This window comes from Miniopterus natalensis, chromosome 3, assembly GCF_054644295.1.
Source record: "Miniopterus natalensis isolate mMinNat1 chromosome 3, mMinNat1.hap1, whole genome shotgun sequence".
Taxonomy (NCBI): domain Eukaryota; kingdom Metazoa; phylum Chordata; class Mammalia; order Chiroptera; family Miniopteridae; genus Miniopterus; species Miniopterus natalensis.
Genome location: NC_142083.1, coordinates 63,927,269 through 63,955,050, shown reverse-complemented (window position 1 = coordinate 63,955,050; position 27,782 = coordinate 63,927,269). Strand labels below are relative to the sequence as shown.

Genomic DNA, 27,782 nt, shown 5'->3' with positions numbered 1-27,782 from the left:
GCCTGAGAAGAACTGAACGTTTCATTCATAAAAGCAAGCAGGGCATCGGAGGTGGTGGGGCCAGGAAAAGAGCTGCTCGTAACTCTGCATGAGTCGGGCTTGGTGAGGGGACATGTACAAAATCCTTTCTGTCATACGGGCGTTCCGTTGTGGGCAATAACGGACAGATATGCAAAACCCTTTTAGTCTTCACTGTTGGTTGCAACCGCTTCTGGAATGTGTAACTCGTAGGCTCGTGGGCTTTCTGAAGTCATTAAAAACGGTTGGTGTTAATCAGATGTCTAATGGCCCTGCACCTTTAATTAATAACATGTCACTGGTTGCAACTGATTAAAATTTTTTCAACTGTGTGACTTGTCCCCTATTCAAGTTCCCAATTTGTTCACAGAACCATACTTTGTGCAAGCGGTGGACTATGGAGGCTACATCTACTTCTTCTTCAGGGAAATAGCAGTGGAGTACAACACCATGGGGAAGGTAAGAGGGGAGGGTGTCTCCCTTTTGGACCAATGTAGTGACAAAGGATCCTGAAATAGGAACCATAAATCTAATGGCAAGGTCATCATCTGGAGAAGATCCAAACGTTGGTGGAAGTGAAACATTGTGCTGGATGCTTTATCAGAATAGCAACAGAGTACAGGGAACATCTTAAATATTTCTTTTGAAAATGTATTAAACATGTTTGATGATTTCATACTGAATTTCAAGTTTCTTGAGATGTGGTTTCCAGATATACTCAACAGTTTTCTCTTTTTAATGAGATGCTATATACAGAAAGAGTAGGTATCCAATATCTTTAAGCAAAGTAGAGGTCTTGAATTTTATCTTTATTGAATAAAGCAAAAGAACACTTAGGGGATGTCCAATTCAGTTGTTATTACCAGAGAGCAGATCAAGGTCACTAAGTTGGAGGGCACAAATTCAATGCCAGGGCGACTTGCACAGTTAGAGGAATTCAGAGTATGAGACTCGAGGCCCAGAGGCAGCTAGTGAGGATGCCAGAGATGGAGCATACAAAGTGTGCTTTTGTTTGAGGAAATAAAAAGCTAAGCAGTCTGTATGGAAATGAGTTTATGTGGCTGGGAGCTGATCCCCTGAAGGATTTATGGCTCTGTATTAAATGCCACAGCCCTTATCTTTTAAAACATGCTGTTCCAATGCTGAGGTTTTCCTTTTTTTTTTTTGGTACTGATTTTAGAAACATGAGATTAAATTAAGCACCTTGTTGTTTTGTTTCTATTTTCAAAGAAAGGGAAATTCTACCAAGATCTCTTCAAAAAGTGAGTGCATTTCATTTTCCCTGCGTGTTTTTCCTCTGCAGGTAGTTTTCCCAAGAGTGGCCCAGGTTTGTAAGAATGACATGGGAGGATCTCAAAGAGTCCTGGAGAAACAGTGGACGTCTTTCCTGAAGGCTCGCCTAAACTGCTCAGTTCCAGGAGACTCTCATTTTTATTTCAACATCCTCCAGGCGGTTACAGATGTGATTCGTGTTAATGGCCGTGACGTTGTCCTGGCAACCTTTTCGACACCCTATAACAGGTAACCATGCCCTGGCTGTGTTGACCTAATCGGTCCTTCCCGGCTTCCTTTTCCCAGGGGCTCTCTCCTGATACACAAGATTCACGACTGATGGAAAAATTGCCATTCACTATTTGTAGTGAAAAAGCACTTAACACTTAATTTTCATCAACAAATTAAGTCATTCAGAAGCATTATTAGATTAGGATTTTAGGGAAAGTAATTAAATAAACTATAACAATATCTTCTAATTCTAAGTGTGGTATATAAACACTATTCGTGTGGTATTTCTCAATCCTTCCAATAATCCTGGAAATGAATGCTGTTACCCTCCTTTTACACCTGAGAAAACTGAACTCAATTATAGTACCTGGTGGTCCAGGTAGTCTATAGACAGAAGAGGCAGCTTCAAACTCAAGAATGTTTCTTCTTTCTCTCCTCGGTGATGGAGCATTCTGTTTAACTTTTAATATTGGTAACTTTTGAAGTAAAAAACACTGGAAAATTATTAAAATGCTACAGAGTGAAAGTTAAGATTTAGATGAGTGCATCTTGCATCCCACCTAAGACACCCTGGTCACTGTCCCATCAGAGGAGCCTGGATCCCAACCACAGCTCTACTGTCTGACTCTGGAGGGCTCAAATGAGGACTCATAAGTTTTATATCAAACCTAGAAATGCTGAGTGTCAGCTTGTTTATTCTTATTTTGGTAGTTTTTAAGCTAAGACTTTGAGTAATGAAATAGTACAGTAATAACTATTCCTGGAGCAGTGGAAATGTGTGGAGTTTAAGGAACTGAAGGAAGACAGGCATTTAGGTTCTCTGGTACTCAGCTCTCCCAGACCTTAAGAGTCCTAGCACTACTGTGGAAATGATCGTGACTCTGGGCATGGTCATACAATCTTAATACATGTACTGCATTCTCATTTCTACGTAGAATTTTGGATATTCTACATTACCTTCCTTTAGGATTGAATACACTGCTTTATTTTGAATTATACTTTTTACAAAGACTTTTAAGAATTCGATGAGTGCCTAGATGACAGGCACATACATGATGAGATTGAAGGACAGCATCTAGAAAGAAATGCTTCAAAACTGGGTAGAGCCCAGAACAGAGCAAGCCAAGGATGAAATAATGTTCCTTAATTATATGGAGGTCAAGAGGTCCCCTCTGAAGATATAAGAAAATATGAAACCATGCTACACAACAAGTACTTAGTGAGATTTAAGTAAGTTTTAACCATCTGTAGGGATTTTTAGACCTGAGAATAGAAAAGACATAATAATTCAGGCCTTGACTGTTCATACTTCAGAACTCATCTCTCTAGGATTGCTGAAAAAGAATTCTGTCTCGGTCCATGGGGATGAGGGGCTAGCGGAATTTCAGAGTACACTTCTGGTTGGTTTGTATTTTGAGGGGTGTGTGTTACTCTGTGATTACAATACAGTAGTAGATTCCTACATAGTATAGATACTCCATTTAAAGTATTTTCTTCACAGATCCCTAGGAAACATCCTTGCATGCTTGTGCAGTCTCAGAAACAGATTTGTTCAGTAAAATCAGAAAGTGGTAAAAATGCACAGACCCATTTTCATCTATAAACTATAGTCCGTCTCTGGGTTTACTCCCTCCAGTTTCACTCTGCTCTGCCTCATCCTCACTCATGCAAACTTGGTCCCTGCCAGGTTTCAAACCCCTTAGGTGCTCCTCTCCGCCCTGGGGATAAAGCTCAAGCTCTTTGGCATGGAATGCAAACCCCTCATGGTCTGGCCCATCCCTCCAGCAGCACGGGCGCTCTGGAACTAAGACCTGTTTTGAACATGCCATGCTTACTCAGGTCCTGATCTCTGCCAAGTCCACCCGTCCAACCAATGTCTGTTTGCCCGCTGAAACCCTAAGGACCCTCCAAGTCTCAGCTCGAGTCTTCCCGTGAGATCTTGTGTATACCTCTTTAAATACTGCTCTCAGCAGATTGTCCTGGGCTAGTTATCATCATCATCATTGTTGTTATTTCCCTCCACACTGAACTGCGAGTCAACTGAGAGCAGTATCTTGTATTATTTATTGAGCATATACTGCTTCAGATTAGGGATTCCATAAATAAAGGTTGAATGAACAGCAGGTGGGAAGAAAGGAATGAGGAAAAGATCTGGGATTAAAGTAGGGAAGGAAAAAGAAGGGATGTCAACAGTCATTGTAACCTTGGGAAGATTATAAAATCCAAGGGAGTCTGTAGTTATTACAAGGTACCTCATAAAATAATTTAATGTTTACCCTATTTTTTCTTAATATTTAAAGTAAGTATATACACCTGTTACTTTTAGGAAAGAGATAAGAATCTTACAAAATTAAGTAATGCTAGGATTCTAAAATTTCAAAACAAATGGGGATCACTCTCTTATATACTCACTTCTGTAAACAATGTGTATCTACATATCTATATACTACTTTAAAAAATTTACTACTACTTTAATTTTAAAATATTTTAAAATTCATTTTGCTACCTTGTTTTAAATAAGCCCTCTAATCCTCTCCCCATTTCTTGCTTTACTAGTAATTCTTCAGTAATTGTGTTATGAAATTAAAGGTGGCATAGTCCTCCTAATCACGTATGAAGTAACTTCCATATCCTTTCAACATTTGCAAAATCCAGACTCAGTCACCCCCTGTGCATGGAGGATGTTCCCACCCCGCAGAATGCCGAGCCTGCCCTGATGCTCCCATGCACTGGCTCACAGACTCAAAGCCCGATTAAAGCACTTGGCCAGCTGGTGCCTGCAATTCATTTGATCAAAACCAAAGAACAGCCATAGTCAAAAACAAACATGGGTTCAAACAGTAAACCCAGATGAATGGGTTATTCATGCCTCTCACCATTGGTGGGAAAAAATCCCAAAGTCCTTCCAGGAGTTCCAGGCAAGAATGGTAATTATAGGTAGAGATCACCATGATTATTATCATTTAGCACTCAATAGAGCACTTTATTTGCAAAGTGTTGATGCTTTAGAGATTTAAATTGTTCAGTCCTATGCAAATAAACAGGGGTAAAAACTAGAATGTACAGTGACTAACAAGATATTCGTGAGTTCTGCACACAGACATTCTCACTCCTGGAGTCCTTAGCTTGAGGTACCAAATCTGAAGAAGCAATATGTGGACAGTGGAGGCAATTTTACTTTAAATTTTTACCAATATTGGAGGTGTAGAATTTTTTCTAAAGATTTTATTTTGGGGTTATTGACTAATAATTAATATCAGGGAATTCATGAAACTTCTACATCACCAGTTCAATCATTCTTCCTTTCTAAACAAAAGCAGTTCCAGAAGACACAAAGAGGTTCTTTCTCTTTAAAACTTTGCCTTAACTAACCCTTTATTTAAGGCCAGAGGTGAAAATTTGATTTCCAGGACCATTCACTTTATGCACTAGGATCCCTTATATTTATTGCGTTCAGTATATTAACTTTAAACTTCAACTCCCCGTAATGGAAAAGTTTCTTAGGAATATGTTTTCCAAGCTGCATGTGCACCTGTTGCATGAGTAACACTGTGTGAAATGTCATGTTGCAGCATCCCTGGCTCTGCAGTCTGTGCCTATGACATGCTTGACATTGCGAATGTTTTCACTGGGAGATTCAAAGAACAGAAGTCTCCGGATTCCACGTGGACACCAGTTCCTGATGAACGAGTGCCTAAGCCCAGGTACATGCAAACATTTATATGCTACTTTGAACTTCTAGAAACAGTTCAGCTTGCTCCTCTGATAATGATTGTCTTGTGAACTGCACACCAGTGTCTTCCATGCTAGCCTTACAGATAAAATGCCAGAACAACAGAAAGGCCTATGACGTCACTTGCCTTCATCCACTTAAGCAAAATTCAGAGTTACTTATATTATATTTGAAACAATGACTCTCTAGTCTTTTGCTTAATCTCTATGTCTGTGGTTTAGCCAACGTAATCCTAGGATGAATAGAAGCACCTTGCCCAGCCAGTTCCAATGGTCTGTAGTTGAGGAAACTGAGGCCCAGAGAGGTATAAAGTGTATTGTGCAAGTTCACATGGCTGGATAGGTTATTCCCACCACTCCTCCATGCTTCTACTCCATTTTAAAGAGATTCATGTCTTTAAATCCTAATAAAATGCGAAACAGAAATGGTGTTCCCTGGATTTTTTGACCAGGCTGGATCAGAGCTGAGTCAAGACTCAGGTCAAGGGCAAGAAGAGACCACAGGTGCATTAGACCATTAACATGTCTCTGGTCTGCCAGGTCCTGGCCTGTTTTGGGTTCAGATCAATCCAGATTTTCCTCTCCCCAAAATTGCCTTCATTGGGAATCTGTTGTCCAGAGACAATCCAGAGACCTCTTGGTCCTGTCCTCTGTAATCTCTCCTTCAATCCTCACACTAAAGCAGTTAATTCATTCGTTTTAACTGGGACAGGAGAAAACTGCCCCCCATCCCTATGCCTGCCCTCTTTATGTGGTACCCACTAGATACCTTCATTACAGCATTTGCAATCTAAGTTACATAGAAACATCCCTGTGTGCCCAGCTGCCCCCACTGAATTTGTGGGCCTCTGGAAGGAAGCCCAATATCTTAAGTTTTTGGTTTCCAACTACTGTATCTCCTCTAACCTCGAGTCCCCCACAGCAACTGCCTAGCCCGACCCATTTCATTGAACTAACTTAGATAATGTGAACCACTGTACCCAGGAGAGAAAGCCTTGTTCTTCATCTGTCTTCATCCTCTGAATTGTCTGGCATGTGCATGCTGTTAGTTATGGAGAGCAGTCTGGGTGCAAAAAGCACACTCTGGCAAAACCTCAGATTTCCTAAGTCAAAGTCTGGAACTGTTAGCTAGCTTCTAGGTAAGCAGGAAGGGGAACTAAGCCTGAGGGGTCAGGTTTCAGAGAGAACTTAAGTAATGTGTTCTCCTTGGTGTGTAAGATGGTGTCAGCCGTGACCAGGAAACACTCTTCAAGTGGTTTTTACTATTGGCAATATGTTTGCCCTCAGACGTCAGGATACGTTCCCAGGGCTGGCTGGGTCAGTGCCGTGAAGCGGCGTGTGCCTGGGGCTAGACTCTGCCGTTGCTGTCAGGGTCCAGTTTCCTTTCCCGCACCAGCAGGCAAACCAGCTGTCTGGGCAGGATGGCTGTCAGTGTTTCCCTGATCTGTCGTTACTGAGATGTCCCTTAACTCCTGAAGCCATAGAATTTCTTGTAGAAACAAATTTTCATGTCATAAAGAAGTGACCTTTCAGGAGGGAATCTTTAGCATAATTGGCTTTTCATACCTGCCCAAATCCAAACAAAAGCAAATGTTCCATAAAAAACAAAATACAAATGTTCTCTGACTCTGAATGAAAGATGTTTAGATGGAGCCTTGCTGGTACACATGTTGGCTGGTGGCTTTTGGAATGCCTTTGTTTTCTACATTAGTGGAAAAGTCAGCTTAATTCTCTCCCTTTATAGAGCAAATGCCTCGAGAACTTGTAGCAGGGCTTCAGGACAGAGAGGGCAGTCCCTGAGACATGTGCAAACCACACACTCCCCCGCTTGTTTCAAGCTCCATCCCTGTTTATGGGATTTGTTTGTGCTTCTGGGGAGAAGCCAAGCTACCCCCAGCCGAGGTTGCGCTGTCCTGGCTGAGGCTCCTCCCTGGCACGAGGAGGTGGCCTGGAGGAAATGGAAGCACATTCTATTTGGTGGCATTCTGCATTGTTCAACTTCTTCCTCTCAGCCCCTGGTACATTCTCCCTAGTGCCAGATGCTTAGAGAAGCAGTTCATTCACAGAATCTGCCATGAGGCAAGAAATAAGCTCCCTCCCTTTCTTTTTCTCTTTAGACCAGGTTGCTGTGCTGGCTCATCCTCTTTAGAAAAATATTCAACCTCCAATGAGTTTCCTGACGATACCCTGAACTTCATCAAAACCCACCCGCTCATGGATGAGGCCGTGCCTTCCATCATCAACAGGCCGTGGTTCCTGAGGACCATGGTCAGGTGCGTGCTGAGCAAACTGCGTCCTAAATGGGTCTTCCCTGCCCCATCGCGTGCTCCTATCAGTGGATCATGTTTTGAAACGCCACAGACCTCTTCTGTTACCATGCATATTGATTCAGCGATGAAATGCTGGCGAATTGGGTAGATGCCACCAAACCCCCACTGCCACATTACCAGTGAGGAGAGTTCGGGTATTTGGGGGCTAACCAGAACTGACAGCAATGAGAGGGAACAAAGATATCTCCTTCCCCATTAGCCCCTTTGTCCCAGTCTGTGCAAAAGTAGAGGAGCAGTGAAGGAGGGTCATTCAGTGTGGATGCCTGTTTGGTTGGATATGGTTGCAAAACAAGCTGCAGATTCCACCCAAGCATTGTGCCTGGGTTGTTCACTGTCAAGTGGAGTGTGGGCAGGAAGAAGATTTGCACAAATACACCAGTATGAAGGTTCCTGCTTCAGCGTTTGTTATCTGAAGTGGTGGCCAACAGAGATGGGCCAGCTGATGTGAAATCTGTGAAAGCATGAACTAGTCCTTTCAACAGGCTTCCCCAAGTACCGTCCGATTGTGGCAGTCATCAAACACAATGTTAATTAACTTTACCACCAATTTTAACATGTGCCTTTATTTGAAAGATATTAAAGTACTAGAATAGCTCTTACCCATAAGATGGAAGCAATGTAACCTGCAGAAGGATCCATATTTTCTGGGACCTGCTATGGTGCTTAGGACAAATAGGTGTCTGGGGAGTATTGAATGGCTTAGGGATTTCAGAGAAAGGGGATGCCCAGTAGGACTTATCCTCGATAGGTGACAAGGCTGGTGCCCTTTCACCTTTGCTTTAAATGGATCTTGTCTGGCTGGCACATCCTTCAGAACTCTCAGTCCTTCTACACACAATTGAAAAGCTTTCTAACTGGCATGTTGTTGAAAAGGTTTACACCTCAGAAGAACAGTATAAAAAAATGGTAGCTATTGCTTGTCTTCCCAATGTTAAATGAAATGTTAAATGAGTTCCCGTATTTCTTCCCCTCTTCAGAGGAGACATTAGTCTTTCCTTGCTGCTCATGGAAGGGGTAATTGCTGAGTGGTTTCAGATGATCGTGGCTGTCTATTTATTATGTAACTTGGCCCCCCACACACCATACCTCCTTCCTCCCCTCCGAGCCATGCTAATGCTCTGCATATGGAAGCAACGTACCAGAACAGCTTGAGAGCATTATTTACATGCATATATTTCTCTTGAAGTTATTACTAGAAAGCTGTGTCACAATGCAATTGTTTGAAGTGGAAAGGGGGATAACTTGAATGACAGACCAACAGAGAGATAAAAATTGCGATTCTGTCATTTTTAGATACCGCCTCACCAAAATTGCAGTGGACACCACTGCTGGGCCATATCAGAACCACACTGTGGTTTTCCTGGGATCAGAAAAGGGAATCATCTTGAAGTTCTTGGCCAGAATAGGAAACAGTGGTTTCCTAAATGACAGCCTTTTCCTGGAGGAGATGAGCGTTTACAATCCTGAAAAGTATGTAGAATGTTTGGTCCTTTCTTAGTAATTACTTGTTATGTTATTGTGATCTCTTTCATTCAGAGAAAATCATGGAAGACTTAGGTTTTATGCATTTTTAGGTGTGGTTTTAATATTATTTGTAAAAATCTTTCAGTACCTAAGAGGCATTATTTTCTCCTTGCTAATAATGTATATATTTATATAGATGCACACATATATGTGTGCTTGTGTGTGTGTGTGTGCGCGCGTGTATCTGTGTGCATAAGCATCTGTTTCATCTCCAGTTAGATCAGATGAAGAGATCACTTTGCAGGCTAGGGGGTAGGGCGTGAGTGGTGGCAGGAAAAAAGAGCTGACCCGAGAGAAGCTTTTAATGATATCATCCTGCCTTATAAAATTAGGTGTAGCTACGATGGAGTAGAAGACAAGAGGATTATGGGGTTGCAGCTGGACAAAGCAAGCAGCTCCCTGTATGTCGCCTTCTCCACCTGTGTGATAAAGGTTCCCCTCGGCCGCTGCGAGCGACACGGGAAGTGCAAAAAGTACGTACTTTGCCTCATTGACCATTAGGAGGTGCTTAGAAAGGAGCCCTGGGTAGCTCACGGTCATCTTCTTCCTGCAGAACCTGTATCGCCTCCAGAGACCCATACTGTGGGTGGTTGAAGGAAGGAGGTTCCTGTGCCCATCTGTCACCCAACAGCAGGTAAGGCACCCCAGGTGTGGGAGAGTGTCAAGTGCCATCCATTCTCTGCGTGCCGTGGACATGCCACCACCGCTCCGCCTTCTGCGCTCAGCCTCATCAGTGGGGCTGCCAGCCGTTCTCCTTCCTTTTCCCATCTCACAGAACACCCCAATATCGCATGTGGCAGGTTGCCAATTGATTAATCATGCATCCTCGGGCTGATTAAAAACACAAAGAAAAGAAACACAGCGGGCTTCTAAGTGCTCCCTGGAGAGAGCGGCGAGGATGTGCATGCCGTAATCATCGCAGTTCCAGGACAGCAGAGAAAAGGAGCAGTTGGGTAGCAATTAGATTAGTGACGCGGTTTGCCCAGCCATCACAAAACCCGCTCCTCTAATTGACCGTACAAGGCTGAGAAGAAATTGCGGAGCATTTGTTAAGCGATGCATTTGTACTGCAAGCATGTTGTATACATCCAATAAATCTTTCTCCTGCGCCGAAGAACAGTTGACCCTATTACTCATTAGGTAGTCGATTCTTGGCAGCTCTCCAGCAGATCAGCTCGATCGGGACAGTCTAACATGCCTGTGATTTTGGTGCTTAAAATTGTTATCCGGTCTTTAAATGCTCAGATGGCATTAGTTAAAAGGTTTCTTTTATGTTTTTACTTCAGTGGATGTGAAATCCAAAATAACATTGGAAAAACATTCAATGCTTGTCCTTGACAGGTTATGGCAACTCAAGGAAGGTGCCATATGGCAGCACAGTTCTTTCTTAGCCAATTCCTTCAGCTTCCTCAGGTCCAAAGGGAGAACAGAATGGTCCTCACGTCACTGAATCTCCTCTCCCGTTTTAGAACAGCTAGACAAACAGACAGAAGGGCACACCCTGACCACCACCTGCATAATATGGGGGGAAGTATTCCTATACAGGGCTGATAATAACTGTAAGTCTGACCTGGAAACCTGACTAATAAAAAGTGTTGATGTCTATCTATAATTAGATCATCTTTACAAGTAGCAATATAGACATACTATAATGTTAGCACTTTATATCTTTTCCTGGGACTCTTGAAGTGAAGGAGGAGGGATCACAAAGTACAGTGAGGAAAGCTAAGAAATGATCTTTCTGTTTTTAAAATCCTCACCCGAGGATATTTTTTCCATTGCTTTTCAGAGAGAGTGGAAGGGAAAAAGAGAGAGAGAAACATTGATGTGAGGGAGACAAATCGATTGGTTGCCTCCCACACGCGCCCCAACCGGGGCCGGGGAACAAGCCTGCAACCGAGGTGCGTTCCCTTGGGCAGAATTGAACCTGGGACCCTTCAGTCCACAGGCTGACGCTTTAACCACTGAGCCAAACACTAGGGCAAGAAATGATCTTTCTATATTCAATGTGTAACCAAAAGGATACTCCTGAGGATTGGGAGCAGTGAACAGAATATCTGAATGGTCTCAGCAAAATGCACCTGCAGGCCTCCTGTTCTTGGGCCCCTCATATCCGCTGGCCATTTGTACCTTTTAACACTTTGTTATATAAGTTATTGCTAAGCAAAAGAAATAGATAAAGGTCTTAGGAAGGCAAGGGTCAGAGTGAAAGAGAAAGTAGAGAGGAAAAGACTTATTTTTAATTTATAGACTTCTATATTGCCTATAACATGTATTTTAACACTTAAATGCTTAAGAAATGCTCAGGGAATCAGAGTAAAAGAAAGATATAAATAATGCACAAACTAATTAACTCCTGAATAATATCTAGATTAACTGCTTAAACCATGGCTTCTCTTTGGATATTCTTATACATAAGACTCATTTCTATAAATTTCAGAGATAAGTTTTCAAGCTGTTATACACTTATTTTTTGCACCTGCCACTCAATTTATCAAACTATGTTAGTTGCTTTAGTGAAACTAAACCAGAGTAATCACTCACATTATTGAATTTGTTTGTTTTTCTCCCCCCTCCGTTTTTGAAAGACTGACTTTTGAACAGGACATAGAGCGTGGCAATACAGATGGCCTCGGAGACTGTCACAGTAAGTAAAGCTTCCTATCCATGTTTATCTTTGGGCAAAGATGCTTTTATCAAATGGCCTAGAAACATTACCCTGCATGTGGCACTGAGGACAGCTGGCACCAAAACATGCATAAATAACAGAAACCATCTTCTAAATATCAAAGAAAATAGCGTATTTTAAAGCCAAAGTTACTGTCAATGTCGTTGCTGTAAATGCTGGCACCTATTATTACAATGCTGTGGAACAAATTCACTCTATATTAATATTATGCTATATTAATTATAGCATAACAATAAGTTATATCTGCATTTTCATTGTAAAGAACCCAGTTTTGTTGTTTTCTAAAAATGTGCTATTACACTGTAGTTTTTAGTCAAATAATTAAAAGATTGGGCATTTTTAATCGAATGGGACTATTTTCTTCTTCTCGAACATATAAACTAGTAATTACTTTTTAATTAGATATATGTATGTTACCATTTGCAGTAGAAAAACTTTTTGGAAATAGCCCACTAACTACAAGGTGACGCAAAATAACCTTTTCATTCAAAAGTCATTATTTGATAACTTTTTTTTTTAAACAATGGTTCCTAATTCTGGATTTTTTTTTTTTTTTAATATATCTTTATTGATCTCAGAGAGAGGAACGGAGAGGGAGAGAAAGATAGAAACATCAATAATGAGTCATTGATTGGCCGCCTCCTGCATGCCCCTGCTGGGGATCGAGCCCACAAGCCAGGCATGTGCCCCAACTGGGAATCCAACCAGGATCTCCTGGATCCTAGGTCAATGCTCAACCGCTGAGCCACGCCTGGCTGGGCTATGATAACATTTTAGTTAGAACTTCGTGTAAAGGATCATGGTTGTTCTGTAATCTGATTAATATCAAAATTCTCCCCAAAATGCTAAGGTGTCATTCAACTTTCTACCTTATCTTTTATAGAGATCAGATATAATCATCAAATAGAGATACGGTAGCCTTATCTCCTAATTCCTTACCACATATTTTTTGTTTGTAAATATTATATATTGGCAAAAGCTTATTATGTCTTCACACATAAAATGTAACATGTTAAGAAATCAGTAGAGGAGACAGTGTCACTGCCAAAAGATCTATGCTACTTTTGTGCAGTGAAACAATCTGATCCATGGATCTTAACCACATTGATGCCTTTAGACTCCATTTTCAGGGAAACAGGTTTTGGTTTCTATGTGAGTGAACTCAATTAGCTGACTTTAGTGAATAATTTTCATCATATTTTTATGCTCTGGTGGTATGGGCCTCTGTAGAAAACTTGGGTGTTGATTTGGATTTCATAGGTAAATATGTGAAAAATGGGAATATGGTTGTTAGTGTCTCTAGCAAGTGTCCACTACACCAGTAGGCTCACACTACACCTGTGTCCTTGGCAGAAAAGCCCAAGGAAGCCTCAGTATCTAGCACAGGGAAGACCCTCGGGCCCCAAGCCCTTGACTTCCTCCTTGATCGCAGCAGCCAAGCCTCTGTGGTTTCCTGTGCTCCCTACCCTTGATCTCATTCCCGCTGAGGCACTTAGAGTGCCACTCAAGGCGGGAGGTAAGGCTGACTGGACCCTCCACTGCGTTTCCTAGTGGCTTCTCAGCTTCCTGTGCTCCTGCTAGAGCACCACCTGCTTCTGTTAGACACACCTGTTCCCAGGATTTCAGAGGCTTTCACAGTGGTGCACAGTGACTCTTTATCAGGATTTTAAGGGGAAATCATAAAGAGCCAGTGTCAGAGGCTGAGTAGCAGGCTGAGTGAACCCGTGTTCTCACCCAAACACATAGCACAAACACACACATATGGGTCTGTTACCTATGTGTGTGTGCGATTACTTTTATTTTTGTTTTTAACTCACTAAAACCCCTGCTGAGTTCAGAACACTGTGAACCTGGACAGTTCCTCACAGCATGGTTGTGTGGATGAAATGAGAGAATGTACTTTATACATTCTTTATGAAAAGAAGTACTTTATACACAAAGAAAGTACTTTATAAGTGTGTTGCAGATGTTGCTTATTTTATCCACATAGATGGTAGGGCTTAGATGCTCAGAAACACCTGTCATCGCAGTTACCATTTCTTTACTAGGTCTTGCTTTTTCTCTGCCTCTGGGAAACTCACTTGGGGAAGAGGCAGGGGTGTGAAATTGGACCGACTGTAAAGCATGTGGTATTACAGCCAGAATTAAATGCACTTACTTAGCGTTGGGCATCACGTGTTCTCATCGCTCTGTGTCAGTTCACTCCCGCTTACCGTGTAAGTCACGCTAAGCCGTGTTAAACAGGAGTAACCTTCCTCCCTTTTGTCTTTCAGATTCCTTCGTGGCGTTGAACGGTAAGGAAGACATTACTCATAATTAACTATCAATGAAACCCCATTTAGGAAATCCTGTTTCACTGATCCTCTCCAATGTCTCCAAATCTTAGGTTTCTTTTTAAATTAATTGTTTTTATCCTCACTATTTTTTTATAGACATTTCAACTCCTCTACCAGATCATGAAATGTCTTACAACACAGTATATGGTCAGTTTATGGATTTCTTTTTTTTCTTTTTTTTAATTGTTCAAGCTACTTACCCTTTGGTAGTTTATAGTTTTCATTCCTAAACACCATGGACCAGATTCTTTGTTACTTCAGGGCCCCAATTCACTAAAATTATTTATAAATTTCATGATGCTTCAAAAATCACTCTGCCTGCATTTGATGTATGAGATTGAGTCCTGCGGTTTAATCCATATAATACGCCAACTTTGGGGAATTTTGTGAGTATATTTAATGAGTTCTTGAAGGAGAAAAAATGACTTTTGGACATAAGTATATCCAAGATGAAAGAAGAGTGCTTACAACTACTAGGCCATAACTCTTTAACTGATAGAGTCATTCCCAAAACAATGACTTTCAGAGCAATATCTTCTGCGGGGGAAAATCTATACAGAGTGAACATACCAAGTTCTTGCTAGGCAAAACTTTCCAATATAGCATGAAATTGGCCATCGAAATTTAAGTTCATAAAGAGTGCGAATATTCAGACATATTTTCATCGAGATTTCTTTAGAATGTGTACAAGGAAGAGTGACATGGTGCCAACGATGAACAAACAGGATTTATCCCATTGTTCCTTTTCTGAAATATATAGACACTACAGTAAACAAAGCTATTAAGTCCATAGACAGAATATTCGGAGCTCTTTATAAAAAAAGTTGAGAAGTAGTTGAAATATTCCATTTCCATTTCTCAAAGCTCCCCCAAGTATTTTTTAGAGTAAACTATCATGTGTTTTTTTAAATATAAAATGAAGAACATGTGATGCCAAATTTAAGCTTATACATTATAATGAGGACTATGAGTTTCATTGATAGGCAGAAATTGTGTAGATTTTGTGTTTAAGAAGAGTAACAGTTCTAGGAAAGTCTTTAAGTGTAGAGGTAGGTAAGAAAGGAAGGGGGAAAATAATGAAAAGAATAAAAGAGGAAAGAAAAGAAAGCCAGGTGGATTTAGGATTCAAAGAAATAATTCAGGATGGCTACAGATGTGTCTAGTAGCTCAATATAAACTCTCACTCCCTATGCCTAATTAGCATAAATATGCCTTTGAAAGTCCTAAAGACTATCTTATAAACTGGAGCTGTGCGGGTATGGAAAGCAATGCCCGGTCTCCCTGATTGGGGTCCCCCGTGTGAAGTGAGGCAGTGTGGAGATGAGCCCACAGAATTCATCCACCTTTAACACTCTCTCATCTGTGATTCAAGCCAGAATATTTAACACCAACTACTAGAAGAAAAATTTCTCAGGAGGCAAATGTCACCTAGCTAAGTTTGTCCTTCAGAAAGAGGACCCACTTAGCATCTGCTCTTCCTCAATATCATACTTTGCAATCATTTCTTATAATTGAATAATCTTTGTCAGATATTGAGAAATTCAGGTCTTGAATTGAATTGAACCAGCAACCTCCCTAGCATTCATCAATCTGTACTAAGACCAATTTTAACTCCCAGGTAATTTCTCATATCGATAGAACAATTAAACCATGGGATGCTCTTTATCAACAAAAATAATTCTCTAATCTATGTATCTCTTAATTCTTTTACAAAAAGGAAAATAACTTAATAATACATCCACATTAATGCTTTGAAGGACAAAGCATTCACCCTCAGCTCCTGATCAATGGTTGCTGTGGTGAAACTAAAGAAGAATTGTCTTCCTTTTAATGAAAGCTCCTGTCCATTTCGGGCCTAATCTATCCAGGGTGGTGTGGTTAGATGATTAATTGACCATCAAAATGAGGCTGCTCCAGACATTACTTAGAAAAATACAGGAAACTTGATTTTCACAAATTATTGAAGATATCTTTATTTTGGAGTTAATAAATGAAGAATAGATTTAATTAATTCATTCAGCAAATATTTGTTGAGTACCTACTATGTGCCAGGCACTAGACTAGGTGTTGTATTTGTACCATCAAAGGAAATACCAAATTGCTATTTTTAAGAGCATGGATGTAGAGTAGGAAGCCAACCCCAGAGTCCAAAGTGCAACCACTATTTCTAGCTGTGTCCTTTGAATATTTCCATAAGAAGTTCATTGGCTGAGTGCAGGCTCATAGAGTGAATGACAAAACCACAACTGCCTAATTCTAAAACCAAGAACCCCTTTTTAGTGAATTGGACCCTGATTATTTTCCTCTCTTGTATTGACATAGTGTATTTTTTTGTGTCTAATTGGCCACAATCATTGTTAACAGGTTAGAGTAGTTTGAAGGGTCTCTAACCTTTGGAATCACAGATTCGTAGATATAGAGAAACAATATGATGCATATTCAAGTTAACATTTAAAATCTGTCTCTTTGTATATCATAAGAATACTACATAATTCTCCATTAATAAAAATATGACCTCCCTAATTGGATTAACGAAACAAAATTATAGGTTCGAATTCTATTGACATGTAATACTATATCCGCAAATGACTGCCTATTTTTGTAATATTATTTCTGTTACAAAGTCTCTTAGGGAATGCACAGAAATAATATAGCCTATAGAATCAGATTCTAAGAAGAAATAAAGCGATTTCCTTTTAACCTTTTTTAAGCTTGGAGAGATAATTATCATATACCTTCTTCGATTTCAAACCAAGGCCTGCTGCTTAATGGTCCTTGTACATGGTGATTCTAAAACTTTGGAGAATCAGGCATTGTTTCCTCTGGCTATTTGATTCACGGGTGACACATGCTGCCTGTCCTCAAGCATACGTTTAAAAGATTACAAACCTCATGCTGTTCTACTTTTTTCCTCTGACTACATCAGATGCATGGTTTCTCTAGATTTACATATAGAAATGGAGATGTGGTGGGTATTAGACTAACGCTTCAGCAATAGGAAGGAGCTGATTTCTCACATTTGTGTAAAACATTTCCCTACCTAACCACCATCTGGTCCACATTAATATCCTCTCGTAGCCATAGCTTTCCATTACCAATGAGTTTTCCACGTATTTGCAGCATATGGTCCAAGAACTCTTTCTACAGAGAATGTGTCCCTTAGGCATATATTTCCCCTAGATTACCGTATTAAGAAATGTTCTCCCTAAACCATACTTAGGGCATTATCATAAAATTGCCCCTTGAACACAGTTAAATTGAAAGTGTTCAAAATGAATATCAATTCAGGTAAAAAAAAAATTGCTACTTGGAGGAGAGGCTTTCCCCTCTTCCCCCCTTTCTAACTCCCTACAAAGCTATTTCTAATTGTTTGCTTATGCTGGGTGCTGAATTCTCTCTTAGGTTAACTCTGTATTTCATTAGAGCAGTGCTGAATTGAGGGTAGAAAATTGAGGTTGTATTTTAGATCTCAGTATAAGCAAGAGGAAGTAAAAGTAATTCTGTATTTCCAATTCAGGTTATTTTCCTACCCTTGCTCTCTTATCAGCATTATGAGATGAGATGAGCTGTGAAACCCAGAAATGTAAAAACAAAAAAGTCTAGATTCAAGCATTCTTGAGTTTTAAATGAACGTGTTTACAGCAGTTGGATATGAATCAGACTATTTGTAACAGAGTGGATGTTTGAAGCTGTGTAGGAGCCAAACAAGTTCTGCACAGAAAGCGGCTGCTTAAATGTTACCAAAGCTGTGCAGTAGCACCTAAGTGTGGTGCTTTCATGGGAATCATTAGAGCTTAGACAAGCCACTTGGCTGACTTGCTTTTCCCAGCTCTTTTATATATATATTCTGTAATTGGCAGTATTGTAGTCTCCTGGGAATCCAACTTGCAGTAACAATTGTAAAAAGGAAGAATGCAATGTGTTGATCATTATGATCTTTCTGGTGGCCAGTATTTTATTTATCACATACATGGTGATCACAGACCAAGGTCAAAGCCACCTTGAATCTGTCCTGCTTTCTACCACAGGCACCAATTATACATTCGCAGTAGTTGCCCCGATCTCTTTCTAAAAATTACTCAAGAGGTTGCCATAGGTAAAATGGTTAAATAAACCAAAGACTATTTGAAAATCATGAGAGGTTATATTTTCTTTCTACAAGAAAGAACAGGTAGTGGGGCTTCTTTAAATCATTGGGCCAGTTTAAATCAAAGCACCTAACATGATCTGCATTTAGCCTTGTGGAATGATGGGAGGAGAGCTTAGGAATGTATTCACAGGAAATGTCCAGTGTCTGCCATAATTCCCAACCTAGCTGTCCTTCTTCTAATATCTATCACAGGCTACTCTGGATCTCAAAAAGCTATTTCTTTCTAATCAGAACATTATCAGTCGGTGTGGCCTCAAAAACAGCCTCTCACAAGTATGACTCATAAAGCCATGAAACTAACATTGCTGGCCTAAGACACAAAAGGCAAAGCCGTAACAACATGGAGTGTTTGAGGCCTCCATTCCAGTGAAAAGGAGGTGGGAGCAGGTCCCTTTAGAAAGCAATCACTTCTCCCAGAAAGAGGAATGCCTGTGGAGTGGAGTCGAAGCTGAAAACTAGACACACCCTCCAAGAGAAAGGCACAGGGCAGCTGAGCTGTTTGTGATGGGGAGAGGCTGGTCCACTACCATAAACCTCCCCCCACATCAGTCACAAATAGTGTCCCCAGCGTGGACACATTATGCCATTAGTGCTGCTATGAGGACACTAGTATTTCTTCAGCACCTACTATGTGTCAGACACTGCCAAGTATTTTCACTATTTCCCTCCCAACACTTCGAGGTAAATGGCATCATCCCCATTTTGTGCACAAGGAAAACCAAGGCCCAGAGAGGTTCAATGAGTCCCTGAGGCTCACCCAGCAAGAAGCAGAGATGGGATCTAACCCTTTATCCCTCCCCTCGAGTCTTATTTCTAGGGTGATCGCCTTCCAGTCTTATAGCCAGCTTGGGTGTCCAATCTCCTGGCCTCTGAGCTAAGGGAATGTGGGCGTCTCTGGTGATGTTTTCCCTAACTGTATTTGTGATGAAAACAGGGCACTCCAGTTCCCTCTTGCCCAGCACCACCACGTCAGATTCGGCTGCTCGAGAGGGGTATGAGTCTAGGGGAGGAATGCTGGACTGGAAGGATCTGCTCCATTCACCTGGCAGCACAGACTCTTTGGGGGCAGTGTCTTCCCATAATCACCAAGACAAGAAGGGTAAGGCCTTGGAATTGCCTCTTCCTCTGGGGGGAGAGGGAGGGGAAGTAGGGAGGACTGTATAACTGCTTCCAGCTGAATCACAGCAAGATTTGAGGAACCTCCAACACATTATGATTGAAAGCATCTCAAAAAAGACTGGAACCCAATCCTCTTTGCTAAGCTTGATTCTAAATTGTTGCCCGAGCAAGGAGAAACCACACAAAACAAATAACACAGCCTCTAAGCTTCTTCCACCCAAAAGAGGTGTGGCTTGGCCCAAAGCAGATGCTGGCTCCTGAAATCCCTTTCCACTCTTCTGTAAACTTTGGGTCCTCTTTTTGCACCATAATGGAATGGGATGCAGTGAGGGCTTTGGCAAGTGCATGCAAGCAAAGTAAAGGCCCGTTTAATTGGTGAATGGAGAAGTAGCAGGGCACAGTCTTTTCTGGCTGGTAGCCGTCTCTCACTCGTGCATGCTACTGAATGTGAATAGAGCTATGGTCCTGAGACATACTGTAATTGCCTTTAGAGGACAACAGCTAAAACAAAATTATGTCATTTAATCAAGCGGCATTGCTATGCATTTAAAATGGAAAGGAAGCTGCACTAAATGAAAGGGACTCTACTGTGAACTGTCCTAAATTCTCCCCTGCTTTCTTTGCTCAGCTAGAGACAGGAAATGTCATCTTTTTTCCTTGCCATTTGCTGCTTCTGGTAACACATCCTACTTTAGTTGCAGCTGCAACCAAAGAGGCCTTTACTTGTCCAAAAAACAGTCCTGCAGATCAGAGACTGAAAAGCCCAGTTATGTTGTGAGCTGTTTCCCTCCATTCAGAATTGTTTACTTCTATATGTTTTCAAGAGTTTCATGCAAGCAGGGATTTGGGTCCTGGGGGCAGACCAGCCACAGTAGTGACCCTTGGAAGACAGTCTCCATCACGTCCTCCATCAGGGTTTTCTGTGTACCTATGTCCATCTTTACTCCTACGAGATTTCTAGGCAGGCTCGCACGCTAAGTTTCCATGCCCTGTTGTGTCTCATCTCCCGAGCGTGCCGCACACGCTGCTTCTCCACGTGCCAAGCCAAACTGTGAAGATGCAGCCCTTTTAACTTGCTCTGGAGCATGCTCCCTTAATTAATTTTATTCTTCTTCTGTAACTTCTTATTAATGTGCCCTGCCCCAAATCTTTTTTTAAAAGTGGCTTTCGTCTCAGCAGCCTCTTTCAGCTGGAGGGATCCTTGCACTTACCATGGCCACGAGCCCCTAGCATGTGCCATGATTTGTTATGTGTGGCTCCAGACCGCAGATGTATTAGTCTTGGCCGGGTTCTCAAGAAAAGGCAACTCGGGAAAAACACTTTGTGTTTGCCCACTGCGACTTTCTAAAAAACCAAACAGCCTTTCCAGTAAAGCATTAAATATGTCAACCAGATATCTAGCTGGTTGGTTACAGTCGTTTTCACTTCACTGAGACTGGTGGCTTGAATTTTCTCCAATCGTTAACTCCCCCAAGGGATGGAGGTTATCAAAGAGTCCAATTAACACTTTGACATCATTTTAAAATTCGGCATTGTTCCTTCTCCTGGGTCTTATTATGAATATTGACAAAGCTGGAAGCAGTCTTCAAATTGTCAAACAATGGTGGCAGAGGTGACTGCATGGGTGTTTAACATGATCACTGTTCTTGTGCTATTAACTCCTTGCCTTGCCCTGTCAAATTTGAATTTGATTTTGGACAATTATGTATTTGATGGGGCAAAGACAATGAGATGCTGTGCAGAAATTTTGAAAGATGTAGCTTTAATGTTCCTTTTACCATGATTTTTATGATTTTAATTTCCATTTTGCTCTGAATTGTCCGTTTAATGATCATGATTTCTTTTGATCTTTTGTTTTCTTTTGCCAAGCACTGTATGTTATGACTTGGTGGTGGCGTTATTCTGTTGGAAAAGTCTTGTTTCTTTTCTGACTCATTATGACGTTCCTCAACTTGACCCAATCTGTAATCCCCTTCGCTTCTCCTCATTCCCTGACGTGGATGCCTCAATGATGTCACATCCGTGTGTGCAGCATCTCCTGGGATGTGCAAGTTTCCTGGGTTTTCTGAGGGCCTCTGGCAGGTGCTCTTTTCACTGGGTCGATTGTCTCATGGGAATGTGACATTTGTATGCGCCAGCTTTAGGAGCTAAATATACTCTGGAATTGTTTCTAAAATACTGCACATTTCCCCCACTAAGCAGAAAATGTGTCCGCCGGCCAGCTAGCTGAGGAGTCAAGTGTCCAATGCCCTTTTTATTTTGGCCGCTGAAAAAAACAAAACCAGTGAGCAGACTGGCCCGCAGCTCTGCTCTGCAGATATGCTGACCACCACCGGGCGGTCCCATTCTCTGCCCCACCTCATCCTCCAGACAGTTCTGCATTTCCAGAGTATGTTTGCTCGCCTTTTCTTTCTTTTCCTTGCTGTGTCTTCCTGTGCGTCCCTCACATTCTGTTAAAGCACCGTTCCCAGCCTTGCAATCTAACCCCCTTCTGCTACCATTGTTCTTAGCCTCCCCCTTTCAAAATAATAGACCCAAGCCCTCTGCCCCTCTGTGGAATGTTCCAAGGCTCTTTCCTTCTATGCTGTGAGTAGCATTCTGATGTTGTATGTATATACAGTCATATTAGCAAAGCGTGAGAAGAGACCTGCGAAGCACACAGGCATTATCACAGAAAATGAAGTAATTTTCTCGCTCAGTAACTGGCCTTGCCCTTCATTACCCTGCTGGCCTTGTCTAATGTCTCTTGTCATTGCTGCTTTTCTTTAAAATTGCCTGATATCTTTCAAGCCCTAGATTCATTAGTACAAACACAGCCAACTGCTCCGTTTTATCTCTGGGTCCCTAGATGTCTGGAGCCTCTAGAGCCAGCCCTTTAATCACCAAGTTGATAAATTAGATGCAGCCCTGGCTACTTCTTTCTTAGTTTTGCCACATTTAAAAATATATATTATTATATATTATTTATTCTTTCTATAACTATTGAGGTAGTAATCAGTAGCTACAAAAGGGCTCTAATTACATGTGAATAAGAAAGAAAATCCAGCTTATTTTTAGATCCTGGCTTGTCTCCCCTCACCACCACCCCTTCCCACAGCAAGAGAAACAAGAGCTTTCTTTTTTAGGCTAAGCAATACCAAGAATTAATAGTCAATCTTGTGCTTCTTCTTTCTGACCAAAAGTAACAGTGCCATAAAACCTGATTTCCAAGAAGACTGTAGGATATGTGAGGAAATTACCCATGTACAGATCTGCCAAGAGAGCTGTGTAGCATAAATGTAAAATGTAAATGCTGACCACTGGGTACAAGAATAAATCGGGAACAGAAGAAAATATCCTACTTCAGACTTGACTTTATAGAGTTCTTGTGAGCCCTCAGAAAACAGATGACCTAGATGACATAGTCAATATATACAAAGATGTTCCCACTTGATTGGAAATGCCAGGATTGTAGTATGCATATATATTTTGGGAAATCTTTAAAGTGAGATATTATCACATTATTACAATTAGTCAAGATATGCTTATTATAGACAAGGAAAAGATGTAGAAACAGAATTTAAATAAGAGATCAAATGAATAATTTAAACTAAAATATACAGTAAATGTTGAATATATTTTAGTCAATGTACAAGTGATTTGTACAAGCAACTTTTAGTCTGGGAAATGATAGTCCAGTAAGATTCATAAAGTCTATAAAGGCTAATGAGTACACTGTCCACACTTCATAACAATCCTGAATGGAATTTTATAAATCACAGGGTTTATTAACAATCCTCTTTATAGTCAATTATTTATTCCTCAAATGCATCGTGGCCCATAGCAGTACTGCCTCCAGGTTGGACATGCAGCACCTTACATCAGATGATTTAGGTGGCCCAGGGGCATCCTGGCATTGAAGAATCGTGTGGTGGAAAGTTACACCATTTTCATTCCTCTTTCAGTCTTCTTGGTTGTGTCAAGAGAAAAGTCTCAGTCTGGTGCTTTATCATTAACAACACCCTAAACTTGCTACTATCTCTTTTGACAAGAAAGAACTGGCTTTAGGTTGTGGGCTTTGACTTACAGCTGGAACTAGCTGGAATTAACATTGGTTTGCTTTCAGTTAATTCTATTTTTATATTTAACCTTATATCTATGGAACATGACACTTTTTTCTATTTATTATAAGGATATAAAGTTTCCCTTTGAAATACATTCTAAAGGTAATTTGCAGAAAATATTAAGTAAATAATATAGTCAACGAGACTCGTTGGTTGTATTAAAATTGTGGTATTGGTAGCTGAACTGCTCAAACTTGGGCAACTCTGGCCTACAGTAACTGAGAGTCCACCGAGGACTAAACTACTACCGAAACTTTGCTTCCGGCATTTAAGAACAAGATTTAATAACTGCTCTACCTTCTGTTGGCTGGGCTCTAAACATTGCAATTATATTATCTACTGCTCTTTTGATTTCTCCTCCAACCACTGAGCTTTTGTGATTGGGAATGAGAAGTTTGGTCAAGGAGGAATTTAGAGTAAAATGAATTTAAACTAAAAAAAAAAAAGTCATTCTAGGCCTGTTGAGCATCTGGTGAGATTTTTCTCCAGACAGCAGTGAGCAGCTGAGTGTAGGCTGCAGCTAGTTATTACCCAAACTGTGGCCTAGGGGGACGTTTACCTTTTGCGCTTCAGCTACTTTCCCCATATCTGGAAGGACTCTTGTGTTACAGCCATTCCCCTGGCCTGGCAATAACCTACACTTCACCCTGCTTTCCCTTTTCTCTCATTGAAACTTTACCTATTCTGAGTCCCAAGACCATCAGAGCCCAGCTTTCTTCATTAAGAAGCTTAGAAATCCGACTTTAAGTGAGTATAGTTGATAATAGAACCTAGCCCTGATCTCTCTTCCATGTTAACAGTCTCCAATGTCTGAAATCTAATGGAGTGGGGATTTTAAGGCATCCCAGTTCTCCCTATGAGGAAAGTGATTTCTTAGCTGCTATCAAGTCATATATAGGTAATTTTATGTACAGAGAAAATTATTGCTGATGACAGTAATAAAGGAAGAAAAATAAGGTTTCCTTCTTTTCCTGACTCCTTAACTTGGATCAGATTTTCTCTGTCATTTCTTCAGGACCATTACCATAACAAAAATGTTTTCTGAAGCTTCTCAAACAAAATTTATTGCTGGCTCCATAGCACAGTAGTGAATGCCAATACCGAGTTAGAGGCCATACTAGAGGTAGACATAGTTCCTGTCCAAGAACTATCAAACCGCAGACAGATGAAGCACACACAGACTAGGAAATGCACCAAAAAGCTTTTACAGCCACCACTGTCTTTGTGAACAAGGCAAAACTGTGCACAGTAGATTTTAGAAAAAGATATTAGACAACTTGGCTGAACACATCAAGGCCATAGCACTGGGAAAGCTTTTCAGCCCCTTTTCTTTAGACCTTCCCTGTAATACCATGTCATGTATCACTTGACAGGGAGGAAGAAGAGAGTGAGGGATGTTTGGTACAGGATTCATATTTAAAATACTATGGAAATGCTGGCAAACTTGGGCCTTTTTTAAAACAACCTGAGCTTTATTTTAGAAAAGACAAACAAACAAACAAAAACTAAGCCCATGATACTTTGCATAGCTTTCATAGGTAAAACCTATGGTATCGCAGCCATTTCTAACTGTGATGGTTGAACAGGACAGTCTTAGAGAACTCAGAGAAAGGGCTTCTGTCTGATGAGGACAACTCGTGGGAGGGGCAGGGAGCTGGACTTCCATCCAAACGTTTGACCATTGACCCGTTAGGAACACGCATGGTCAGGGCCAAGGACACGAAGAGATGGGAAATTGATGGCTATTGTTCCAACAACCCTTTTGCATTACGGTTCATTTATTTCTGTTTTTGAGGGTTAGAGGAAAAATCTCCTTCAAAGTTCACAAGAAATTTGGTATCTAAGTCGCTGTTGTTGCTGATAATGAAAAGTAGAGTACAATTCTTGAAATTCAGTCCCTTAGTATTTTTTTCATTTGTAAATTATGCTATGCCTGCCCCATAAAGGTTTAGTATAATTTTTATTGCTATCTGTTAAACTATTTTAATCTCCACAAGGTTTGAATGAGTCTAGAGACTACTTGTAGGAATCATTAGAAGCACATTATTTGGGAGTAGAAGAGTAGAATTGCTGGGTAAAGCACAGACTTCCCAGCTAAATCTGAATTTCAAATAAACCATGATAATTTTTAGTGTAAGTATGTCCCACATTTTAAATGGGACATACTTACACTAAAATATTATTATTTATCTGAAGTTGCAATTTAACCAGGTGCTCTATACATGTAGTTGCTGCCTGGCAGTCCTACCGAAGAGGTTTCTACTAACTTACTCGGTGGGACTGTAACAGCTAAGCTTTAGATTACATGTGCCTTTTAACTCAGAATAACCCATATAAGAGGAATAAAAGAAAAAACTTAGTGAAAAATTAATAATTCTGTGAAAAATATTTAATTTTTCACTGAAGTTATGTATTTGACGTATAATAACTGATTATCACTAAAAGCAGGCTTTCTTTTCAAATGCCACTTTTAAGTAAGGAAGGCTCCGAAATAAACTGTTCCTAAACCAGGGCATGGTTAAAACTTTGGTTCTTTCTAATTTTACTTAACCTCAGGTTTTAATCAACTGTTACTTTAATCACATTTCTTTTCCTTCTTTGCGTAGCTGTTTTTTGTTTTTTCCCATTTCTCATTTCCAAAGTTTTGAGGGGTTGAACTGGAATCAGAAAAGCGCTACAAAATCATAATTTAATTGTGGTAACAATAACTGTAGTCTTAAAGAAAGGCAAAAACAGCAACCTCCCTTCGATTCTTTCTTCACGCACTGAACAGCCAGCCAGCCCGTGCTGTACATAAGCCTTGTGCTGAGTGTCGCAGTAGATGCTGATCTGAAGTCAGCACAAGCCCTGCAGCCAAGCAGCTTACAGTTCAGCAGCGGACGCGCACAGGCGACCTCCTGGCCTGCCGATGGGGCACAGTGAAGTCTGAGAGTAAAAGAAGAGAAGGAAAGGGGGGCAGGCCAAGTGCTGAGAGGATCGGGGAGACACAACTCATTCCAAATTGCAGGCTAGGGGAAGGCCTTGCAAAGTTTTGAAGGAAAAGGGGGAAAGACATTCCAAGCTAAATAAGTGACTTGACCGAGACACAAAGCTATTAAAGTACAGAGTGTAATGAAAAAAAAGGCAAGTGATGTGCTGTGATGAAAGTGATAAAGTATCCAGAGGGCCAGAATGGGAATTGGGTTTGAAACGATAAGTATGGAGCCTTCAAAGTCATTTTAAGGGGCTTTGGCTTTAGCTGTAGGCCTGGGGGATAGGAAGGCAGGTGAATGGGAAGAAAGGGCCAAGCGGAGGAGAGAGGGAAAGACTGAGATCCAGAGCCTGAGAGACGATAGGTGTGTGTTAAATTGATTATTCAGTCACATTAGGTTATTATTTACATATACATAGTAAATTTGGGACATGAAATTTTGCATCAGTTTTGGATCTAAAGGGTCTGCACTTCACTGGCGTTTTCCTGGTAGACTCCTTGCCAAGCTAAGAGTTCTTAGTAAAGCCCCAGGCATGCTGCGCTCCAACCTTGGGCTTCTCTGTCACTTTAGTTAAACACTGGGGTGCATGGCACGTGGCAGTTTTCATCCAGAACAGATTTGGAAACCAGGGAGACTGAGAAAGAAATGACAACAGAATCCCGGGTACCACCATTTATTTTTACTATATTCATATTTCTTTGTCACCTACTGGAAAGGGGATTTATTTGTAGTCTCTGGCTTTTCTTTGAAGAACTGAGGAGCATGATATTGTGAGGTCAGGAGCTGGGCTCTCAAATAGACAACGTGGGGTTTCCACGTGTGTGGGCTGGGCAGGAGGGACGCGGACTGAGAGGCCCACGTAGAAGGCTGAAATGGTTCTCTCAGCAGCTCGGGCAGAGACGCAGATTTGATATAATTAATTTTGTATCCTCTTGACAATGTGCTGAATTTATCTAAGGTCTTGACGAGATTATTGTGGAAAGGGTAGAAATAATAATAAGTTAAATGTCAGCCATGTAGAAAACTGTTTCATCTCCCCGCCTGTCTAAATCTGCACACCAGTATTTAAATTTTCTTTCCAGAGATACTAACTAAACCTTTTTTCACCTAACATCCATTTTTCTTAAAAAGAAAAAAAAAATGAAGGTCTTAAATGAAGGTTATGGTGACTTGAATTTTTTGTTTTAAAATCAGCAACCTTAGGGTATTTAAAAAATACCTTAGGGTATTTAAAAAATCAACTCACCTTCTAGATTCACTTTTTCGAGCCACATCAACACTGACATGAATTCACTTTGCTCCACCC

The 27,782-nt window shown here is 40.9% G+C and overlaps 1 protein-coding gene across 1 annotated transcript in view; it reads left to right on the top strand.

The window, feature by feature from the left end:
- SEMA6A (semaphorin 6A) overlaps positions 1-27,782 on the top strand; it is a 120,850-nt gene that overhangs the window by 78,730 nt on the left and 14,338 nt on the right. Inside the window, exons 9-19 of the mRNA XM_016224908.2 lie at positions 389-477; positions 1,322-1,539; positions 5,094-5,225; positions 7,371-7,526; positions 8,877-9,053; positions 9,440-9,580; positions 9,661-9,741; positions 11,696-11,754; positions 14,070-14,090; positions 14,229-14,279; positions 19,217-19,381. Of these exons, the coding sequence (XP_016080394.1) occupies positions 389-477; positions 1,322-1,539; positions 5,094-5,225; positions 7,371-7,526; positions 8,877-9,053; positions 9,440-9,580; positions 9,661-9,741; positions 11,696-11,754; positions 14,070-14,090; positions 14,229-14,279; positions 19,217-19,381 (1,290 nt within the window). The remainder of the gene's footprint in view (positions 1-388; positions 478-1,321; positions 1,540-5,093; positions 5,226-7,370; positions 7,527-8,876; positions 9,054-9,439; positions 9,581-9,660; positions 9,742-11,695; positions 11,755-14,069; positions 14,091-14,228; positions 14,280-19,216; positions 19,382-27,782) is intronic.